Source organism: Carassius auratus, chromosome 15 (genome assembly GCF_003368295.1).
Source record: "Carassius auratus strain Wakin chromosome 15, ASM336829v1, whole genome shotgun sequence".
Lineage (NCBI taxonomy): Eukaryota > Metazoa > Chordata > Actinopteri > Cypriniformes > Cyprinidae > Carassius > Carassius auratus.
In genome coordinates this window covers 19,768,171-19,788,957 of record NC_039257.1, presented here as the reverse complement: position 1 = coordinate 19,788,957, position 20,787 = coordinate 19,768,171, and the positions used below count along the sequence as shown (strand labels likewise).

Below are 20,787 nucleotides of genomic sequence, written 5' to 3'. Positions count from 1 at the left end.
CTGTTCAGACTGTTCATAATTGTTCATGCAGAATCCACTGCATGGTGAAACATACCTGACATACCAAGTTTCTTGGTTTCTGTGTTGTTTGGTCATTCAGCTGTAGAGCAGAAGCCCCTTTTAGAACCTGAGGCCATTTGAATGGGAGCATATATATATACACTGTACACTGAGTTGGATCACTGCTCCCATAGGATTAATTCAAAAAACTATACAGCCACTGACATCATATATTTTGACCTTTACTCCATCCACCTAAACAATAATGAAGGTATTGTTCCAGAAAGAATGAAGCAATTAGGCTACCTGATCATTTTTGTTCAGGTTAATTAGTCATGCAGAGGGAACTAGGCAGCTTGAACTCTTGCAACATCCTTGACAGCAAACATACTTTATCTCCATTGCTTCATTGTAGTATCGTCCTGCACCTATAATAGTATTAGATAACTAAATCAAAATATTGAGAATAAAAAAAGAATATAGCGTATACTCACAAAGGTATTAAAGTGAAATAGCCGTGATAGTCATGTATTTAATGTACACACTTACACAAATCCTGCTAAATTTACAGTTATCACGGCTGTTGTGATTGGCAGAAATCTGCTGTAAAAATATGGTGACAAAGTTTCAGGTATTACAGGATTAAATATATCATTGCTCTTTTGTTGTTTTTTGATTGCTTCCATTGTCCTCATTTGTAAGGCACTTTGGATAAGTGTCTGCTAAATGACTAAATGTAAAATGTAAATGTATATTTTACAATTTATAACTGAAAATTAAAATTAAGTGATATAATGATAATATACCAACAAAAAAGACCAAACTTCATCATAGTAACACATATGGCACTAAAATTATGCCATAACATTTAACAACTTAAAATCTAACATCTGGGACACAACAAAGGGTAGATGCATGTTGTCCCCATGAGTCCGTCGCTCTGAGAACTGTGCCATAGCTCTGATATTAATTTAATTACAGTATGTGGCAAATTTATTCAGGGGATCACTTAAAATGCGCCATTAGGTTGGTTTTTGGTTTGTGTTGTGTAAACAAAATCTATAGCATTTGTAATAGCTGTAAATTAAAAGGTTACAGTAAGTGAACACTAATTGAAAACAGTTAACCCATAATTGTATTTTAATAAAAAGAGCACTTAACAATTGAGGAAAACGTTTATGTGCACGGTTGCAGAGAATATATATATATATATAAACAAAAAAAAAAAAAGGTAAATACTTAACATAGCTGTCACAAACCACTATGGAGACGGAGAGTTTACTGCAAATGAACAGTTTATTTACAAGTGTTTCAGTGACAAGGTGTTGTTTGGTTGTTGAGACGTGAACTTCCAGAGCTCTGGAGATAATCATATTGAGAGTCAGTGATAGGATGATAAAAAATGTGTAATACTGATACATTGAATGGGTTGATATAAGTCAAAAGATACTTAAAATGGTCCATAAACAGGAGAAAGTTAAAATACACTTATGGCCTGTAGATCAGTAAAAATTTCTTTTTGGGTAAAAGAGTCTAAATAGATTAATAGGATAAAAAACTATCTGTGTTTAAAATGCTGTGTTATTTACTTCTATAACATTTTGGGGAAATGCACCTTAAATTACAATATGCAGTGTTTGCTTGTTTATATAAGTTTAACTTTCTTTTGCCGTAAGTTTAAGTACCAGTTTGTGGTCGATTGCTAATGCCTCGTTCAGTGAGGATCTGTTAACGATTGCCAATGCCTCGTTCAGCCAGTGTGCGGAACGTGTGGCTTACGTACGTCCATTACAACATTGGACTTGACTGAAGCCACGTCGTGTCCGTATTTTACTTTTTATTTCCTCTTTTACAGGTAAGAACGAGGGTTGAAATATGTTTGAACAATTTATATTTGTATTCAATACTGTAAGGAACATGCAGGGAGTAAATGTTAATGATTGTAGTAATTTATGTAATCACATTTAGCAAACTAAATGTGAAGTGTTGTACCTGTCTAGCCCGTGCTAATTGTGTAAGCATTGAGAAGTTATGAGCACAAATTAGCATTTTTCATATCTTCTGACCACTAGGGGGCACAGCACCGAAACACTGCAGGTAGTCTCAGGTCTTGCTTGTTATAACACACACCAAGTTTGATCTCAAAATGGCAAACTGTTGCGGAGATATAGCCTTATGTCCACTTTTGCATGTTTTTCACAGAATTCATTGACGTGCTATTCAGAAACTATATGACTAATCAACTTGAAGAAAAAAAAAATCACGCTAATGGATACAATAGGTAAATGCGATCATTTGAGAAATGGAGGACAGAGAGTTTACAGACAGCTTTGACTGACTACCGCATATCGATCTACTTCCTGGTTCATGATGTGCGCAGTAGCACCGTTACAAAGAAAAATAGATCATGGTGTACTCTTGAAACAAAACAAAAATGCCTCTTTTTTTTCAAGCGTGTTACGACCCTTGGCTCAAGGGAAGCAACAAAACAAGGGACATACGAAAAACCAAATTATAAGCTCAAAGTAATATTTATTTAATTACAAAATAAGACAACACTAAATTATAGAATGAAAACAATTAAAGGAAATAACAGTATTTCTGTATTCATCAGTAAGGTCAGTGTGTAAAGCAAGATGCAGGTGTGAAGTGTAATATAGTGTTGAAGTGAAAATGAAAAGAGCAACAGAATACAACACAACCAAAGAGTACAAAACCAAAGAGTCCAAAACCAAAGACTGAATCTCCCCGGTCAATTGGTGATCTTTTAAACCGCATCCAAGGCACGAACACAGGTGTTTCCAGTAGACTGGCAATTTAGGTGATTAATTGGCTCAGGTGCCAACCACAATTCACAGAATCAACAGCAGGTGTCGTCACACCCCTCCCCATAAGACAGGGACTCCCACAAAGATCCCTGTAACAAAACAAAATTCAGTCATAGGGTTTACTCAAGTTCAGAACCACAGACAGCTCCTAAAAACACCAAAGGAGGAATAACGTCAAATCCAGTAGATTAAACTGCATCTGGGGCACGTGACAGCGCATCAGCTACCACATTTTCCGATCCTCGGATATGTCGAATATCTATGACAGAAGGACTGCAGGAACAAGGACCACCGAACCAACCTCTGATTCGGACACTGCAAAGAATTCAAAAAAGTTATTATGATCCGTGTAGATCACATTAGGTGCACTCGAGTTAAGGTAAACCGCAAAATGCTGCAATGCCCAAATAAGGGCTAATGCTTCCTTCTCAACAACAGAATAGTTACATTGGTATGTGTTAAACTTTCGCGAAAAAAAAACTAACTGCATGGTACACTCCGTCCACATCAGACTGCTGCAAGACAGCTCCAGCTCCCACATTACTAGCATCAACGTGCAACGTGAAAGGTTTATCAAAGCACGGAGCCATAAGCACGGGCGCTGAACACAGCAAAGATTTCACATTCTCAAAAGCCAATTTCAAGTGTTAGACCAGATAAACTTTGTCTTTTCCTTTAACAAGTCTGTGAGCGGTGCCACTACAGTAGAGAAATTTCGACAAAAAGACTGATAGTATCCGTCCAACCCTAAAAACCCTCATAAGCTCTTTCTTTGTTGTTGGGGAAGGAAAGTTCTGAACAGCCTGCACTTTAGCCTGCACCGGACGCACTTCACCGTTCCCCACCACCTTCCTGAGATAGATCACTGTCGCCTTCGCGAGTTCACTGTAAGTCGAGCATCAGCCAAACGTCTCAACACCGAACGCAAACGTTTTAAATGAGACTCCCAGCTGTCAGTAAAAACTACCAAGTCATCCAAATAGACGGCACAACCCTCAAGACCACAAATTACTCCGTTCATGAGGCGCTGAAAAGTCGCCGGAGCATTTTGCAGGCCAAAACTCATGACCTGATAAGAATGTAACCCTGACGGAGTGACAAAAGATGAAATTTCTTGTGCTCTCTTGGTTAAAGGCACTTGCTAATAGCCCTTTAGCAAGTCAAACTTGCTGACGAACTTGGCTGAACCAACCTGGTCCACACAGTCTTCAATGCGGGGCAGAGGGAAACAGTCTGGTTTTGTTAAACCGTTAACTTTGCGAAAATCTGTACAAAATCTCACCATACCATCCAATTTTCCAACTAAAATACATGGGGAAGCCCAATCAGAAAATGAAGGTACTGCAATATTTTGGTCCTGCATATACTTAATTTCCCTCTCCATCAATTCCCGTTTCTCAGGTGCAACACGATAAAAACGCTGCTTAATAGGCTTTGCGTCCCCCACATCGATATCATGTTCAACCCAATCAGTACGTGATGGTGCATTACCGAATAATTCAGGAAAACTACGTAATAAGTCACATAACTCCTGACATCTTACAGGAGATAAATAATGGAGAGTAAACTCCAAGTTGTGCAATGACTCAGAATTATTCAAATGACCCTGGAAAACACAATCATCGAGCGAAATGGTCTCCTCTTCCTCACCCACCAAACTCACATTACCCCCACCAATGGAAACGGCCGAAAGTGCTGGATGCAAAGACGTCGAATTTTCTTTTTCATAATAGGGTTTTAATAGATTTACATGGCACCGTTTAACTGACTTTTTCCGCGATGGCATTGAGACTTCATAATTTTCATCAGTCAATTTCCGTTTTACAACAAATGGGCCATCAAATTTGGCTTCAAAAGGAGAAGATACCACCGATCGTAAGACAAGAACTTGATCACCAGGTACAAACACTCGACGTTCAACCGAACGATCATACAATCGTTTCATGTTTTTTTTTATGTTTTTCGAGACTTAATTTCGCTAGTTCTCTAGCCTGGATGAGTCTGTTTTTAAACCCCAAAACAAATGACACCAAGTTTTTAGGAGGCTCTACAGCTTTACCAACCTGCTGAAATACAGACAACAGTCCACGAACATTATGGCCAAAGACCAAGTCATTAGGGCTGAAACCCATACTTTCCTGCACTACTTCACGTGCAGCTAGCATCATCCATGGTAAACCCTCTTCCCAATCTCTATCCAGCTGCACACAGTATGCACGGAGAAGTGATTTTAACGACTGATGGAATCTCTCCAATGCACCCTGACTTTGTGCATGAAATGCAGTAGATTGATTATGCTTAATGTGCAGCTGTTTTAAAACTTGCTGGAAGAGATGCGAAGTAAGATTTGAACCTTGATCACTCTGGATGATTTTCGGAATTCCGAAAACAGATATAAACTGAGTTAGAGCTTTCACAACAGAACGAGGTGTAATTGTACGTAATGGATATGCCGCAAGAAAACGTGTGTTCAATCACATCACAGTAAACAAATAACTACTACCAGACGTCGAACGAGGAAGTGGCCCTACACAATCAACAACAAGATGCTCAAACGGTTCACCAGTAGCCAGAATTGGTATCAACGGAGCAGGTTTCAACACCTGGTTCGGCTTACTGGTTAACTGGCAGGTTTTACATCTCTTAATATAAGCAGAGACATCTCGTTTTAAACGCGGCCAAAAAAAAATATCGCAACAGGTGATCATAAGTCTTAAGCACCCCCTGGTGACCTAATTGATCATGCGCAATTTCGATCATCATTTGTCGAAACTTAGTAGGAACAACTACTTGAAAAACAGGATCCCCAACGAAATCTTTGTGAGGACTCCATTTTCTCAACAACACTCCATTGTGAACGAAATATCCACGGGCAACGTTATACTCCTCTACTGGAAGAACAGCACTCTGAAAAAGTTCATCCAAAGAGGAGTCAGTTCGCTGTTCCTTTCCTAAATCCTCTACAGAGACAGGAAAAGACAAAGCAGAAAAGTCAGGCATAAACAACTTAGTACAGCCTTTATCAGATTGAATCTCGTTTTGATCACACATTTCATCCTCACTGGTACATTTCATAGCACGAGTCACGACACATGATGAATCCTGGCACAAAACACTCAGCTCAGTCTCAATTTTATTATCAGTGGTCACTATGGGAAACACTGAAGTATCAGCCCACACACGTTCACCTACCAGTCCATTACCCAAAATAATATGGACCCCCTCAACTGGCAAAGCTGGTCGTACTCCCACTACAACCTCACCTTGAATCAAATCGGACTGAAGCCTTACCTTATGAAGAGGCACAGACAGAATATTCAGTCCTATTCCACAAATTAAAACACTCTCACCAGTATGAGACTGTGAAGAAAAAGGCAAAACTGATTCCAAAATAAATGAATCCATTGCGCCAGTATCCCGCAAGATTTTAACGGGGATTTCCTCTTTCTCTCCAACCAGAGATACACGTCATTCTGTAATAAAAGGCGAGTAAGAAGAGAAATCAACATCAAGTTTTTGACTTTCAACGATTTCACTCCCTACCAACAGGACTGGTGCTGCAAGAGCAGAAGGCTTAGCTTGTGAACTTTGTGCATTACTTTTGGATTTATTTTTAAGGACCGGACAATCTACTTTCCAATGTCCTTTCTCATGACAGTAATTGCAAATCTTACTTGGATCAAATTTTCCTGTGAAAACACGGTAATACGTAGATGGAGACTTTGCATACTGGACATCACAAGCATGCCAATCAACAAAAGTGGTTTTGTGCGTCAATACAAAGTCATCGGCCAATATAGCCGCTTCCTCTGGCGTTTTAACATTATGCTCACTGATATACATAGCAATACGACTTGGAACTGAATTTTTAAATTGTTCCAACACCATCAAATGAATTAAACCCTCCAAATGTTTTAATGTCTAATGCCTTACACCACTGATTAAAGTGTTTTCTCAGATCATGCACAAATTCTAAATTTGTTTGTAACTCGTCTTTTCTGCAATCGAAAGTGCTGTCTATATGCTTCAGGCACACATTTATATGCCTTTAAAATGAGAGATTTGACTGTATCATAATCTTTACAATCATCAACTGACAATGACGTAAATGCTACCTGTGCTTTCCCAGTTAAAACACACTGCAGCAGTGCAACACGATTATCATCTGACCAGTTCCTTAATTCTGCCATGCGTTCAAATAGAGTGAAGAAAGTATCAGGATCTTCCTCATTGAATTTGGGGACAAGTTTTAGATTAGAAGTGATCGAAAAAGACACACTCTGCTCCTGACCAAAACTAGAAAGCTTACCTTCTTTCATTATGTTGAGCTTGAGCAATTCCAAATCCATTTTTGCCTTTTCTAATTCCTTTTTACCCTGTTCAGAACGCAGTTTTAACTTCTCGTGATCCATCTGTAAGAGTAGCAGCTCTTTCTGTTGTTCAAAAGACAAATTACTTTTTAAATCAGATGCAGCTGGTACATATTCCTTCATCTCAGTGTCTAATAAACCTTTTTCGATCAACTCAGTTTTCAAAGCTACTGTATTTTAACATTTTCTTTGAGCTTTTTATCTTCAATCAAAATTTCATAACGTTCGGCAATACTTAATAATTGCTCTTTAGTACACCTGTCCAAAAATTCATGCGAAGGTGAACTAAGAAACTCATCAGTATCAGCCATGCTAAAAATCACCAGAAAATTTTAATTAGCACAGTGCAATCAAATAACGAGAGTTTTCCCTCTATCTTTCCAGTACCTCTACCTAACTCAACCCTATTCTTTATGCGATTACCAGTGGGGGGTATTTATGCACTATAGCCCTCTGAGTGAAAAACGCAACTGGTCAAACCAGCGACGCCTTCAACACCACGGATGTGCTCCCGAGATAATTACTACTTCCCACTTTCACCGCAACACTACACAAAAATAACAAATCCGACACATCTCAAAAGAAACATGCCACTATACCTATCAGAGAAAACTCATGTTCAAAAAAAAAAACAATATTGCACATCTATTTACCAACTGGTGATTTCACACGGTGAACAAAATTACTTTGGTACAAATCAATTTCGTATGTCCAAAAATAATCAATACAATCAAATAACCTAAGCAAGGACGAGCCCCCAATTTGTTACGACCCTTGGCTCAAGGGAAGCAACAAAACAAGGGACATACGAAAAACCAAATTATAAGCTCAAAGTAATATTTATTTAATTACAAAATAAGACAACACTAAATTATAGAATGGAAACAATTAAAGGAAATAACAGTATTTCTGTATTCATCAGTAAGGTCAGTGTGTAAAGCAAGATGCAGGTGTGAAGTGTAATATAGTGTTGAAGTGAAAATGAAAAGAGCAACAGAATACAACACAACCAAAGAGTCCAAAACCAAAGCGTCAAAACCAAAGACTGACTCTCCCCGGTCAATTGGTGATCTTTTAAACAGCATCCAAGGCACGAACACAGGTGTTTCCAGTAGACTGGCTATTTAGGTGATTAATGGGCTCAGGTGCCAACCGCAATTCACAGAATCAATAGCAGGTGTCGTCACAAGCGGCATGACATAGACTAAAAGTCATTTTTATTTGTTGTAGATATCTGATAATGTTCTGATGGAGAGAATTAAATGACAACTTTTTTTTTTAATTTCATTCCATATATCTAAACCCCCACCCATTCCCCATAGTCCCTGACATTTTTAAAGAGTAGTATGCCACTAAAATTATTGATATGGTTTTGTTAGAATTTTATCAGCCTGAGCTATCTATGATAAAAATTTACAGTTGATTTTTAGTGTTAAAACATCCTGTTCTAAATGTGTTTTCCTTTTGTCAATGTTGTACCTGACCGTGTTGCATGCTGAAGCCCCCTCAAAACTGTGCATTTTGAATGTCTCCTTAATCAATCACATCTGATTCAGGTTATCAGCACATTAGTAGAGACAGCAACATTCAAAATAATCACCACGCAAATGCTATAACTGTTTTGAACATGAGTGTATTGAAACATGTTGCAAGTTTATTAACCCCACCAGATATCTTGCTCTGGAAATGTAATTTTATGTACATAATCTAAATAAATATACATACTAATTATGTAATTAATACACCTACTTAATAGAATCAGAATCAGATCAGAATGAGCTTTATTGCCAGGTATGTTTACACATACGAGGAATTTGTTTTCGTGACAGAAGCTCCGCAGTACAACAGAATGACAGCGACAGAACATAAAACACATAATAAAAGAATAAAAAATACAAATAAGAAGATAGTGAATGACAATATACAAATGACAATTGTAGGCAGGTATATTACAAAATGCAGTTATGTATGTACATATATATTATGTGCAAAATTTAAGTGTATACTAAGTATGTGTGTTAGATAAATAAAGTGTATGTGTATATAAATATAAAGTGTAGTGTGTTCGCCATTATTATCAGCTGTTCATTGGATGGATTGCCTGAGGGAAGAAACTGGTCCTGTGTCTGGTCGTTCTAGTGCTCAGTGCTCTGTAGCGTCGACCAGATGGCAACAGTTCAAAGAGGGAGTGTGCTGGATGTGAGGGGTCCAAAGTGATTTTGACAGCCCTTTTTCTCACTCTGGATAAGTACAGTTCTTGAATAGATGGGAGAGTTGAACCGATGATTCGCTCAGCAGTCCGGACTACCCTCTGTCTTCTGAGGTCAGATTTAGAAGCTGAGCTGAACCAGACAGTTACTGAAGTGCAGAGGATGGATTCAATGATGGTGGAGTAGAACTGTTTCAGCAGCTCCTGTGGCAGGTTAAACTTCCTCAGCTGGCGGAGGAAGTACAACCTTTGCTGGGCCTTTTTCATGATGGAGCCTTTTTATTATTATTTTATCAAAACAATATCAAGACAGAGAAAGCACATTACCATGCTATAGTACAGTAACCTATGTACATTAATTTTTATTTGATTCATTACAGTGGTAATACTTTTACATTTTTAATGAACTTCATAAATGTTTGTCTAATTTCTTTTGTTCTCACTCCATAAATTATTGGGTTAAAACAACTTGGAAAAAGTAAGTACATTGTGCTCACAAACACACGACCACTAGGAGAAAAATTATTTCTTATTCTGTATGACAAAAATGCAATTAAGGCAAAGGTCAAAGTAACTGACATAACAATGAAGTGAGTAATGCAGGTGTTTAAGGCCTTCATGTTAGTTTTGCCAGACTTGATCACAGAGGTGAAAATCACAATGTAAGAAATATTGATAAGAATAAAATCTGCAGTTGGGATAAAGAAAACAGTCAAAAGTCCTACAAAATTATTAATAGTTATATCTCCACATGCTAACTGAACCAATACCATGTGTTCACAAAAACAATGATCAATGATATCTGTTACACAAAATGACAGTTTTCCTGCCAGAGAGACAGTGGTGACAACCAGGAGTACATTTCTGATTACTGGCAGAAAAACAAACTTTAGAAAGTTAGGGATTTCCATATATTTGTGATAATAAAGAGGTTTGCAAATTGCAAAGTAACGATCCAGTGCCATCCACAAAAGCAAAGTGGACTGAAATGTTCCAACAAAATGAAGGCTAAACATTTGTATCAAGCAACCAGTTAGCGATATCCCAGTCCAATTAAACAAAAAGTTTAGAAGCATATTAGGTACAAAAAATATAGGCAACATAAGGTCTACAACAGCCATAAGACCAATTAGTACATACATAGGAGAATGCAGAGACTTTTGAGAGGTGATCAAATATATGAGAATAGAATTTGCTGTTATAGCTAATAAAAACATCAGAAAGAAAGGCAAAAATAATAAAGGTCTCCATTCTCCTAGACTGTAGAAACCAATCAGTTTGAAGTCTGTGAATGAAACATTTTCTGCAGGAAGATCCTTCATGCTGGATAAACCCCTCTGTAGATGTAATATTCTGTTCAAATTATGTTGATGAAACTAAAGAAGAAAAAAATTTTAAAAAAAAGAAGAAGAAAAAGCTGGATACGTTTTCCCGATAAACAACACTATGCATCATATATTTTTAATTCTCAGAACAAAAATATATGTTGCTCAGTACAATTACTGCTAATTAAATAGTTTCAGATTTAATTCATAATTGTGGTCTTTCTGAAGAAATATGATGCACTTAAGTACAATAATATTAACGGTTATTAGATTTAGCTGACTGAATACTTGTATTTAAATTTAATCTGATGCTTTGTTTTTACTGTGACATAAATCTATTCATGAGAACTGTCTAAATAAAAGGAGTCCAAACTAGATACTTAAGATTATTTAACAGGCAGAAAAATTTATATGTGGTAAAAACATCTTTCACATCTTTCTCCTTAAAATAATTTTTCAGTCACTGCCTTGTCTTCTTTACATCTCAGGATGAAATGAAAAGTTGAAACATATCATAGTCTCTAAATACACCATATTTTGTCCCCAAGAGTCTATGTGCTGCTCCCACAGAGATCACCCTCACAAACTTGTAAAGCATACACACTGTATTTTATGAGGGATAAAAAAAGGGTTTTGCTCATTTAATTGTTTATTGATTAGATTTTAAGATGTGTACGTTTAAAAAACCACATATTATGCAGAATAACAATAATGGGAAAGCAGTGCAAGCAATATTACACTGTAAAACCGGACAAGTAAACTTAACTCAAACCTTTGGAGTAAACAGATTGCCTTGATTTAAACCATGTAAGTTTTAAACTGTTGCAATTAAGTAATTAAGTGATTGACTAAGTGCTGATTGAGCATTAGTGATGAACAGCTGCTGTTAACAAACAGAATTACTGAAGAAAAGAGAAACACAAGAACTACTACAAATGACTTCATACACAGCCTTAGATGAAATCAACTGAAATAAAATACATGAAATCTCTCAAGATCTGATTAAACAACCCCACAAACAGCATCACCAGCTCCACTTATTAATAACCAGACTGACTTTATTTCTGTCAGACATCTACAGAAGATCTTATTGAGAATGAACTAAGGTTTAGATGTTGATTTATTGTTTCATTTGAAGTAACCATGTTAGAGATCAGTGTTTGCTTTAGTTGGGATCTTAACCCTTGTCTTCAGTCTTACTTTATTTTTTCTTTGATTGTTGTAACCATGTGTTTTTGAAACATGTTTGTTATGACTCAAAAACCCGTAGAAAATATTATAAAATTTTATTAAATATTATTGTTGTTATACATCAATCATCAATTATGGAGTTGTTTAGAGACTAAAATCTGATTAAATTGGTGTTGTATAATTAGTTTGGTTAATTACAATGAAAGCTATTCTAAGAGCCAGTGGTTCTCTCATAATCAGTTAATATAAAGTACTTTCCGAGCAATTGTGATAAAAAATAAATAAAAAAAAAACACGCTGCAATGCATGCTGGGTACTATTGTAGTACAAAACTCATCCATGGCTCCCAGCATACTCTGCTGCATTTTTGAAATTTTATTTTTACTTTATTTATGGTCACCATTGTTGAGCTTCATATGCTGATTATTGATCTCTGTGTGACTAACTGACACCATAGAAGATGAAACTTTTTGGAAAGTCCTTTATAGAGAGCCCTACTGATCTCTGACATGGTTACTTCAAATAAAACAATAAATCAACATCTAAACCTTAGTTCATTCTCAATAAGATCTTCTGTAGATGTCTGACAGAAATGAAGTTAGTAGTGATGGGAAGTTTGGATCATTTTACCGACTCTGACTTTTGAGTTTCGTTCAGAAAAAAATGAACAAATCTTTTTTCGAGTCATTTTGTTCATTTCGTTCATTTTAGCAAAATGTTATTAAAATATTAAGTGCTACCTCCCCAACACATCTAGTACTTACGCAAACGTTGATCACACTACAAACAATACAAAACGAAATTACTATAAGATACAGAAATAAATATTCATTCTTTACCTGGGTCTTCAGTCTGTGATTAGCTCATCTCACCTCTTATTTGACAAGAAGTCTTCGGGTTTAAGTCATTCCTTAATCACGTGACAGACCCATAAGCAAAACCAACGTGGTCTCGAACCGGAAAGAGAATTGATTAGTTTATCTCATTAGTCTTTCGGGTCTCGGGTCGAGTTTGACTCGTTCCTTAATCACGTGACAGCCCCATACGCAAAACAAACGCAGTCTTGAGCCGGAAAGAGAATTGATTAGTTCGTCGCATGAGTCTTTCGTGTCTCGGGTGTCAGGTCGAATTTGACTCGTTCCTTAATCACGTGACAGACCCATGCGCTATTTCTGACATTTCTGTCACTGTGTTTTTGTTACTGTTTGTTGAGGATCTGTGGTTTGTTATTATTTTAAACCCTGTTATAAATAAAATTTTGATTAATTTGTCTTCTTGACTGTCTATCGGTAAATAAACACTAGGCTATATAATAATATAATAATCCAAGCTTACAATAAAAAGTATTTATAGACTAGTTTGTTCATTTTTACTAGTGATCGACCGATGTATCTGTTTACCGATATTTTTCCCGATATTTAAGCAATTTTCCATAATCGGGTATTGGTTTTGTAATATCGGATTCGCCGATTTACGGCGCCATCTTGTGGCCGTTTTGAGATTTCCGCCATTGCAGCCCGGACGTGTGAGGAGATCAGTCAACAACAACTCAGTGCACAGGTAAAGTATATGTTCTACTTGGTTTGCTTTAATTAATCAACTTTATTTAACATAAAAGACATGCACAAATGAGATCTGAGACATAAATTCCTGATATAGTTAATTTATGCAGCTTGTTTCTAAACAATTGAGACGAACTCATTGAGTCACGTAGTGTAATTCGGCATGTCCTGCCCCAATAAAGACGTATCTTTACATGAATTAAATAAAACAGACATGAATGAGTGCATGTTGAAAATAAAAGCGCTGAATTTAATTCTCTATCTGTTGTATATGCTCACCATTAGTCTAGAAGAGAAAGTTTGTTCATATTGCTTAGCAACTGACGGATGATCTGGAGGCTTAAGAATGGCCACTGAATGAAACTTTTGACAAGATTATCTTGTTTAAACACCCTAGATTATATTATCATTTACTACATAACAATTATTTCGCTAATACACATATAAATATACCGCTTTGTGGAAATTAATTATTTATTATCTCCATGCGCGATCGCGGTTGATTAAGTTATAGTCAAACAGCACTTTGTCAGTTGGCATTTCATGATTTAACGTTAGATTAAATTTAGATCATAAAATGCCAACTGAAAAGAGCTGTTTAACTTTATATAGTCTCGGGAAAAAAAGTTCGTTCATATTACTCAGCACCTGACTGGGTTGATGATCAGGAAGCCTCAAGCAATGCCACTGAATGAAACTATTGACAAGATTATCTTGTTTAAACACTGTAGATTATATTATCATTTACTACAAAACAATAATTTCGCTAATACACATGTAAATATACCGCTTTGTGTAAATTAATTATTTATTATCTCCATGCGCGATCGCGGTTGATTAAATTATACGTTAGTCAAACAGCACTTTGTCAGTTGGCATTTCATAATCTAACGTTAGATTGAATGTAGATCATAAAATGCCAACTGAAAAGAGCTGTTTAACTTTATATAGTCTCGGGAAAAAAAGTTCGTTCATATTACTCCGCACCTGACTGGGTTGATGATCAGGAAGCCTCAAGCACGGCCACTGCATGAAATTTTTGACAAGATTATCTCGTTTAAACCCCCTAAATTATAGAATCATTTGATTTACTACATAACCATTATTTAGTTAATACAAATATAAATAAATGCAGCTCTGTGGAAATTATTTATAATCTCCACACGCGATCGCGGTTGAGTAGCCCAATTTATAGTTTTGTGTAAATGCATAGATAAGTTACAGCACTTTGTCAGAAAGCATTTCATGATCTAGACCGACAAAACATTATAATTAATAACACTAGTTGGAATCAGTGATTGATAGGAGGATGGGCAAGCCACTTGAATGGTGGAAACAAAATGAGAAAAGGTTCCCCATTCTTGCTCGTCTGTCAAGAAAGTTCCTTTGCCCCCCACTGTCTTCGGTGCCCAGTGAACGAGCCTTCAGTGAAGTGGGAGCCATTTATGAAAACAAAGGAAGCAGGCTTACAGGGCAGAATGCTGAAAGACTCTGTTTTCTACACTAAAACCTAGTTCTGCTTAACTGGGAGTTAATATGTTATAATCATTTTTGTGCTTTATTTTTTTTACCTGTTTTTATTTTTTTTACCTCATCAAAGCTTTTATTTTAAAACAAAGACACTTAGTAACAGTGCACTTTAATTTTTTGGACTCAGACCCCTCTATTTATTTGTCTATAAATATAAAGTTTTATTTTTTTTGTATGCAAGGAGGGAGTGATAGTTATAAATAAAATGGTTTGTTCAGCTCATTTGTGTTGTAATAATTGTCAGAAACAGAAGTATAACAGTAAATAAATATCGGTTCTGCATATCGGTTATCGGGTACATAAACATGCAAATAATCGGTATCGGTATCGGATATAAAAAATCAATATCGGTCGATCACTAATTTTTACTCCAATTTTGAGTTTGCTGGTATAATAATTGCTTTTCCTGGGCAGACTTGACATATTGGTGTAATATATGTATAAGAAGATTGCTCAAAAAAGGACATAACGACATACATTAAAAGCAAATAACATTTTGAATTTGAATTATTAATGTTTGTTTAAAACATTAAGGTTATGATAACTTCAGCTTTAACAGTTTTAACCCAGCTCAGAGTGAGGAGTTTCAGATCCTGGTACGACTGCCAGTGCAGGGGCCATGTTTTGGGAAGACTTTGATGAGAGGGTAGCAAGCTTGAGGCCTTCTGCTACCTCTTCTAAGACCTCAGATGCTATGATGGAGATGCGGGCCAACCTTGCAGAGCCACTCTGCCTGGTGGAGGAGATGTTCACCAGTATACAAAAGCCTTTCTGAAGTCACAAAGACAAGACTTTGCATTGTGGCCACATCCGTGCCATCTGAAATTTTTTTTTTCTAAAACTGGGCAGATTATCTCAGATAGAAGAACTCACAGACTCAGCCCATCCAAGGTCAGGGAGCTTGTTTTTTTTTATTAAAATGCAAACATGCCTTAAAGCAAGTCCTAAAAATATAGCCACAGTGTGTTATTTATTTTAAAGCTTATTTATTTTTATTTATTTAGAAAAAGACTAGCTTGTTGTGCAATATTTTTGTTGCTGGATTTTAAAGGTAATTTGTTATTGTTATAAGGCTCCGTAGCTTTAGTATCTCTTAATTTTCATTTATTTTTTATTCAAATGGTTTAAAATTATTTTGGGAATAGTTATCCTCTTTGATATAAAGTTTTTATTTTGGCACAAAAATGTTATTTATTTTAAAACGCATTCATTTAAAATTATTATGTAAAAAAAGCAAAGCTTGTTGTGCAATATTTAGTTTTTCTTTTTTTTATATTGTACTTTTAAAGTTCATTTGTTAAGGTTATTAGACCCTGTGGCTTTATTATCTTTTAATTTTAATTTTATTTTTAATTATTTACATTTTTATTATTTTAATTTATTTTGGAATAGTTGTCCTCTTTGTTACAAAGCTTTTCTGGCACAAAAATAAACAATAAACAACAATTCAAAAGTATGTACAGTGTTTTTAATGTTTATAAAGTGTCATATGTTACAAAAGTATGGTTTACACAATCTGATTTAATTACTGCACAACTACAAAAACAAACAAACAAACAGACAGAAAAAAAGATCAACATTTTAAGCATAACCAACTCTTTATTTCCACATTCAGTGTTATGAAAAAGTACCACCATGACAGTAAATTAAAAGCAATAATTTGAAACCAGAAATGCATCACCTTACTGTACGAGTAAATGATACTAATAATAAATAAGTACTATGCACCCATTTGGTAAGGAAAGTTGTAAATTAACTAATTACTCTAGCCAATGTTGTCACATCACGGGACAAAAGAACGAAAAACCTGAAGAACCAAAAGATGAACTATTCAATTTTCTACATTCTTTTACTGTCTATGGTTTTAGCATATGGGTCTGTCACGTGATTAAGGAATGACTCAACCCGAAGACTCATGAGATGAACTAATCAATTCTCTTTCCGGCTCATATTGCATTGGGTTTAGCGTATTGGGCTGTCACGTGATTAAGGAACGAGTCAAAAACCCGATAGACTGAACGAATCACTCCCCGAGACGACTCGTTCTTCCCGAGGCACATAAAAGATTCGTTCAAAATGAAAGTATTGGCATTCATTACTCAAGTAGAAGTATAGATACTAGGGTTTAAAAAGACTTTTGTAGAAGTTGAAGTATCAACTCAAGCTTTTTACTCAAGTAAAAGTGTAAAAGTACTGTTTTCAAAACTACTTAAATTATAAAAGTAAAAATAATGTAGGGGAAAAAAATGCCATTAAGAACAAAAGCTTAGGCAGCGCCACAGGGGCCTATTGTGCACTACCCCACCTCCTAAAAAAAAATTTTTTCTAAAGGCCATAGGCCATAATGACAATAATGTTAAAATGTTCACGTTGAAAAATTTGGGATGCTCTAGGCTACCCCATATAGGTTTCAGCCGCATATATGCCCATTGAAAAAAACGCACATTAGTACAAGACAAATACATTAGAGGACTAGAGATATGATGACTAATTGCCTATAAGTATTGTTATGGTGCAAAAAGTCAAACTTCAGAGACATGTCATCAATAACCTTTAATGGAATGTAAATGTACATCCAAGCTTAGCTGCAGGAATCTGCGAGTGCAATGGACAAGAACATTGGTGCAGGCTTAGTAACAATTACTCTTGTATGGTTGTCGAGTTACAACGAGTTACAAAGTTGGTATAGCCTCAATCCTGTCGTCAATCGCAAATACTAATTTATTAAAACGTCTCGCTACTGAACTACCTACAGGAACTTAATTTGTGGAGGACGAAGAGAAAGCACCCATTTGGTAAATGAGCCAGTGAGAAATAATAACTTTTAAGTAGGGTCTAGTGCCATTTCAATACTTTTAAAACGGTACCAGCGCCTAAATGGTGCCTGAACCGATACTTAGAAAAAAAAGAACCACAAAAAAACTATGGATAGCATTAAAGAACATTACAAATATTTAAAATAAATCCATAGCTTTCACCTTGGATGCTCTCATTTCCCAAGTTGTGCTTCCCTTAATCTAAGGCTAATAAATGTATTTCACAATCTGGCTCATTATTTAATACAAAATCACACATAATTTTTCTACTGTATCTCTGTCACTCACTCTGATATTTAGTTAAAATGAGTGGTCTGTCACTGTCTTTAATCAGTTCTGTGAATTACTGTATGGTCATTCTCTATAAAGTAGCAACAATGTCGTTTGTAAAGTACAGTACCGTGCAAAAGTCTTAGGCACATTAGTATTTTCACTCCAAAAAAGGGTGTTTCAGCCAGTTATTTATTTATTTTGCTGTAGTGTGTCAGTAGGAAATAATCAGTTTGCCATTAATTTTAATAATAATCTAGTGCGATTCTGAATGCACAAGCAATCTGACAATGGCAAAATTAATGTTTGGAAATGTAAACTGATATTTTCTACTGACACACTACAGCAAAATATATAAATAACTGGCCAAACACCATTCTTTTGGGTGAAAATATTAACGTGACTAAGACTTTTGCACAGTAGTGTATGTATAAAGTATGTATGATTAAATGAAGTATATGTAAATAAGTGTAATTAAAGCATGTGTTCGTTCATATGTGTTAAGGGCTAGATTTTCGCTGGAGGAAACACCTGTGGCGTGACAAGCGAAAACTTTTCAGTAGCTAGATGAGAAACCGACTGCTCCCTCGTGACCTTTTGTAAACTGTATTTATGACAAAGAACTGCACAGATACAGATATTCTAACAATCTATCGATAAACTCAAATCTTGTGGCCTCTGTTTGTGTTTAAGTGCGCTCGCGCTGCTCCGCCGCGGTCTGTGGATTGAAGAGCGAGCTGAAAGACAGAGAAGACCGGTCTGACGCTGGTTTCATATGACATTTAAGTGAACTGACTTTGAGGCGTTCGGATACCGGTTCCATAGCAAAGCAACTGAACAACATTCATTAGGAAAACAGTTTGTCAATAATGCAAAATGATAGTTAAAGGTAGTTCATCATTGAATTCAGTGATGTCATCTCTGTTCAGTTAAATAGTGTCTGTGCATTTATTTGCGATCAAGTCAACGATATCGCTGTAGATGAAGTGACCCCAACTAAGCAAGCCAGAGGCGACAGCGGCAAGGAACCGAAGCTCCATCAGTGACAGAATGGAGAAAAAAACCTTGGGAGAAACCATGCTCAGTTGGGGGGCCAGTTCTCCTCTGACCAGACGAAACCAGTAGTTCAATTCCAGGCTTGAGACAAGGTCTTTACAGGGGATCTGTATCTGGGGCTTTAGTTGTCCTGGTCTCCGCTGTCTGTCAGGGCTGTAGAGGTCCTTTCTAGGTGCTGATCCACCATCTGGTCTGGATACGTACTGGATCCGGGTGATTGCAGTGACCCTCTGATCTGGATACAGACTGGATCTGGTGGCTACAGCTATGTAATCAACGTTGTATTTTTTCTTGTTTATTTTATGAATTAAATATTAAAATGAATATTTTTATGGAGTAATAGTTTTATTATTTGAGGGGCTTACTGTTTAAATCTAAAAAGGTAACATGCAGATAACAGGAAAGGATGCATGTTCTTATGTATATGTAAACTAAGACAAGCAGTTTAGCTTACAGTCATTCGTTGGATGAGAGATGAACGCACTTTTGTCTTGAATTCGATGAATCTGGGCCCGTCTCCTTCAATGCACATGAGGTGGATATTGATGAGGCCGAAGGTGATGGGATAAGTGTTCGAGATGGAGACGTCTTTCTCTGCAGACATAACCGTGGTGGCACATTTAAGTGTTCACAGCACGGGCTGTGTGTCCTCCATCAGCTGCCAGTACTCATCCTTCAACTCCAGGATCCTGGCATCTTGAAGCCTGGTCACGGTTCGGTCCGACAGCACAGCAACAACAGCACACCGCTGCTCCACCAGCCAATCAAACATCTTGCGCACAGAGTTCCACCGTGTTTTACACGACTGGGTAAGCCGGTGAGTTGCGAGGCCCATTTACTCCTGTTTCTTTTGCAGTGCTTTGGTTGCTGTAGTGCTGTGATTAAAGTGGCTAACAAGTTTTTTACTAGCCGCTGATATTACCCGATAAAGATACAGTGCAAATCCATGATTTATGGCCAACTGGAGAGTGTGTGCAAAGCAGGCAACGGAAATCCAGAGCACTCCTATGGGACAGAATGCACGCAATAACTCTGCCTTGAAGTCCCCACTGCTCTACAGCTCCATTAATTTCTCAGCGAGGTGGTCAGCTGTATGCCGGCCTGGCAGGCTTTCTGTGAGCAGGACCGCTGAGTTAATTTGCCAGTCATCACTGATATAGTGGCAGGTTATGATGTGGCTCTCAGCTGTTAAAGGCCGTGTTGCAAGGTTAATTTTTTAACGAATATGTGCAATTTGCTTGTTGGTAATAAACATTTAAACTGTTATCCATTGTATTTTATGTTGTTGGGTATCACAAAACGGAATATAATACGAAAAAGTAGGTACTATCTTACAGCGGTCTCCTTTCCCCCACAATGCATTGCATCACGTCACGTTGGGGAGAGAATTTACTAAAGCCGCCTTGAGAGCATTGAGAGTAACTAGAGAGACGAGAGTATTCAGATAGCGCAGAACGCAGATTATAGATAAATAGATAAATACATATATATAGATAGATAGATAGATAGACTAGATACAGTATATAGATAGACAGACAGATAGATAGAGAGATAGCGACCAACAGCGACCCAAACGCACTCACTTACAACAGCACAAGCTTTCTAACGCAGTTTACATGGGATGGCACCC

At 36.7% G+C, this 20,787-nt stretch overlaps 1 protein-coding gene across 1 annotated transcript; it reads right to left on the bottom strand.

The window, feature by feature from the left end:
• Window positions 1-9,781: 9,781 nt before the first annotated feature.
• On the bottom strand, window positions 9,782-16,621 carry LOC113114610 (olfactory receptor 52K2-like). The gene is made up of 2 exons (XM_026281484.1): window positions 16,578-16,621; window positions 9,782-10,730 (listed from the first exon to the last, which is right to left on the bottom strand). Exon 2 carries the CDS (start codon window positions 10,727-10,729, stop codon window positions 9,782-9,784), a length of 948 nt encoding a protein of 315 aa, XP_026137269.1. The 5' UTR covers window position 10,730; window positions 16,578-16,621.
• Window positions 16,622-20,787: the final 4,166 nt, after the last annotated feature.

Excerpts from the sequence above, each read along its gene's own strand:
- LOC113114610 (XM_026281484.1), bottom strand. The coding sequence starts at position 10,729 with ATGAAGGATCTTCCTGCAGAAAATGTTTCATTCACAGACTTCAAACTG.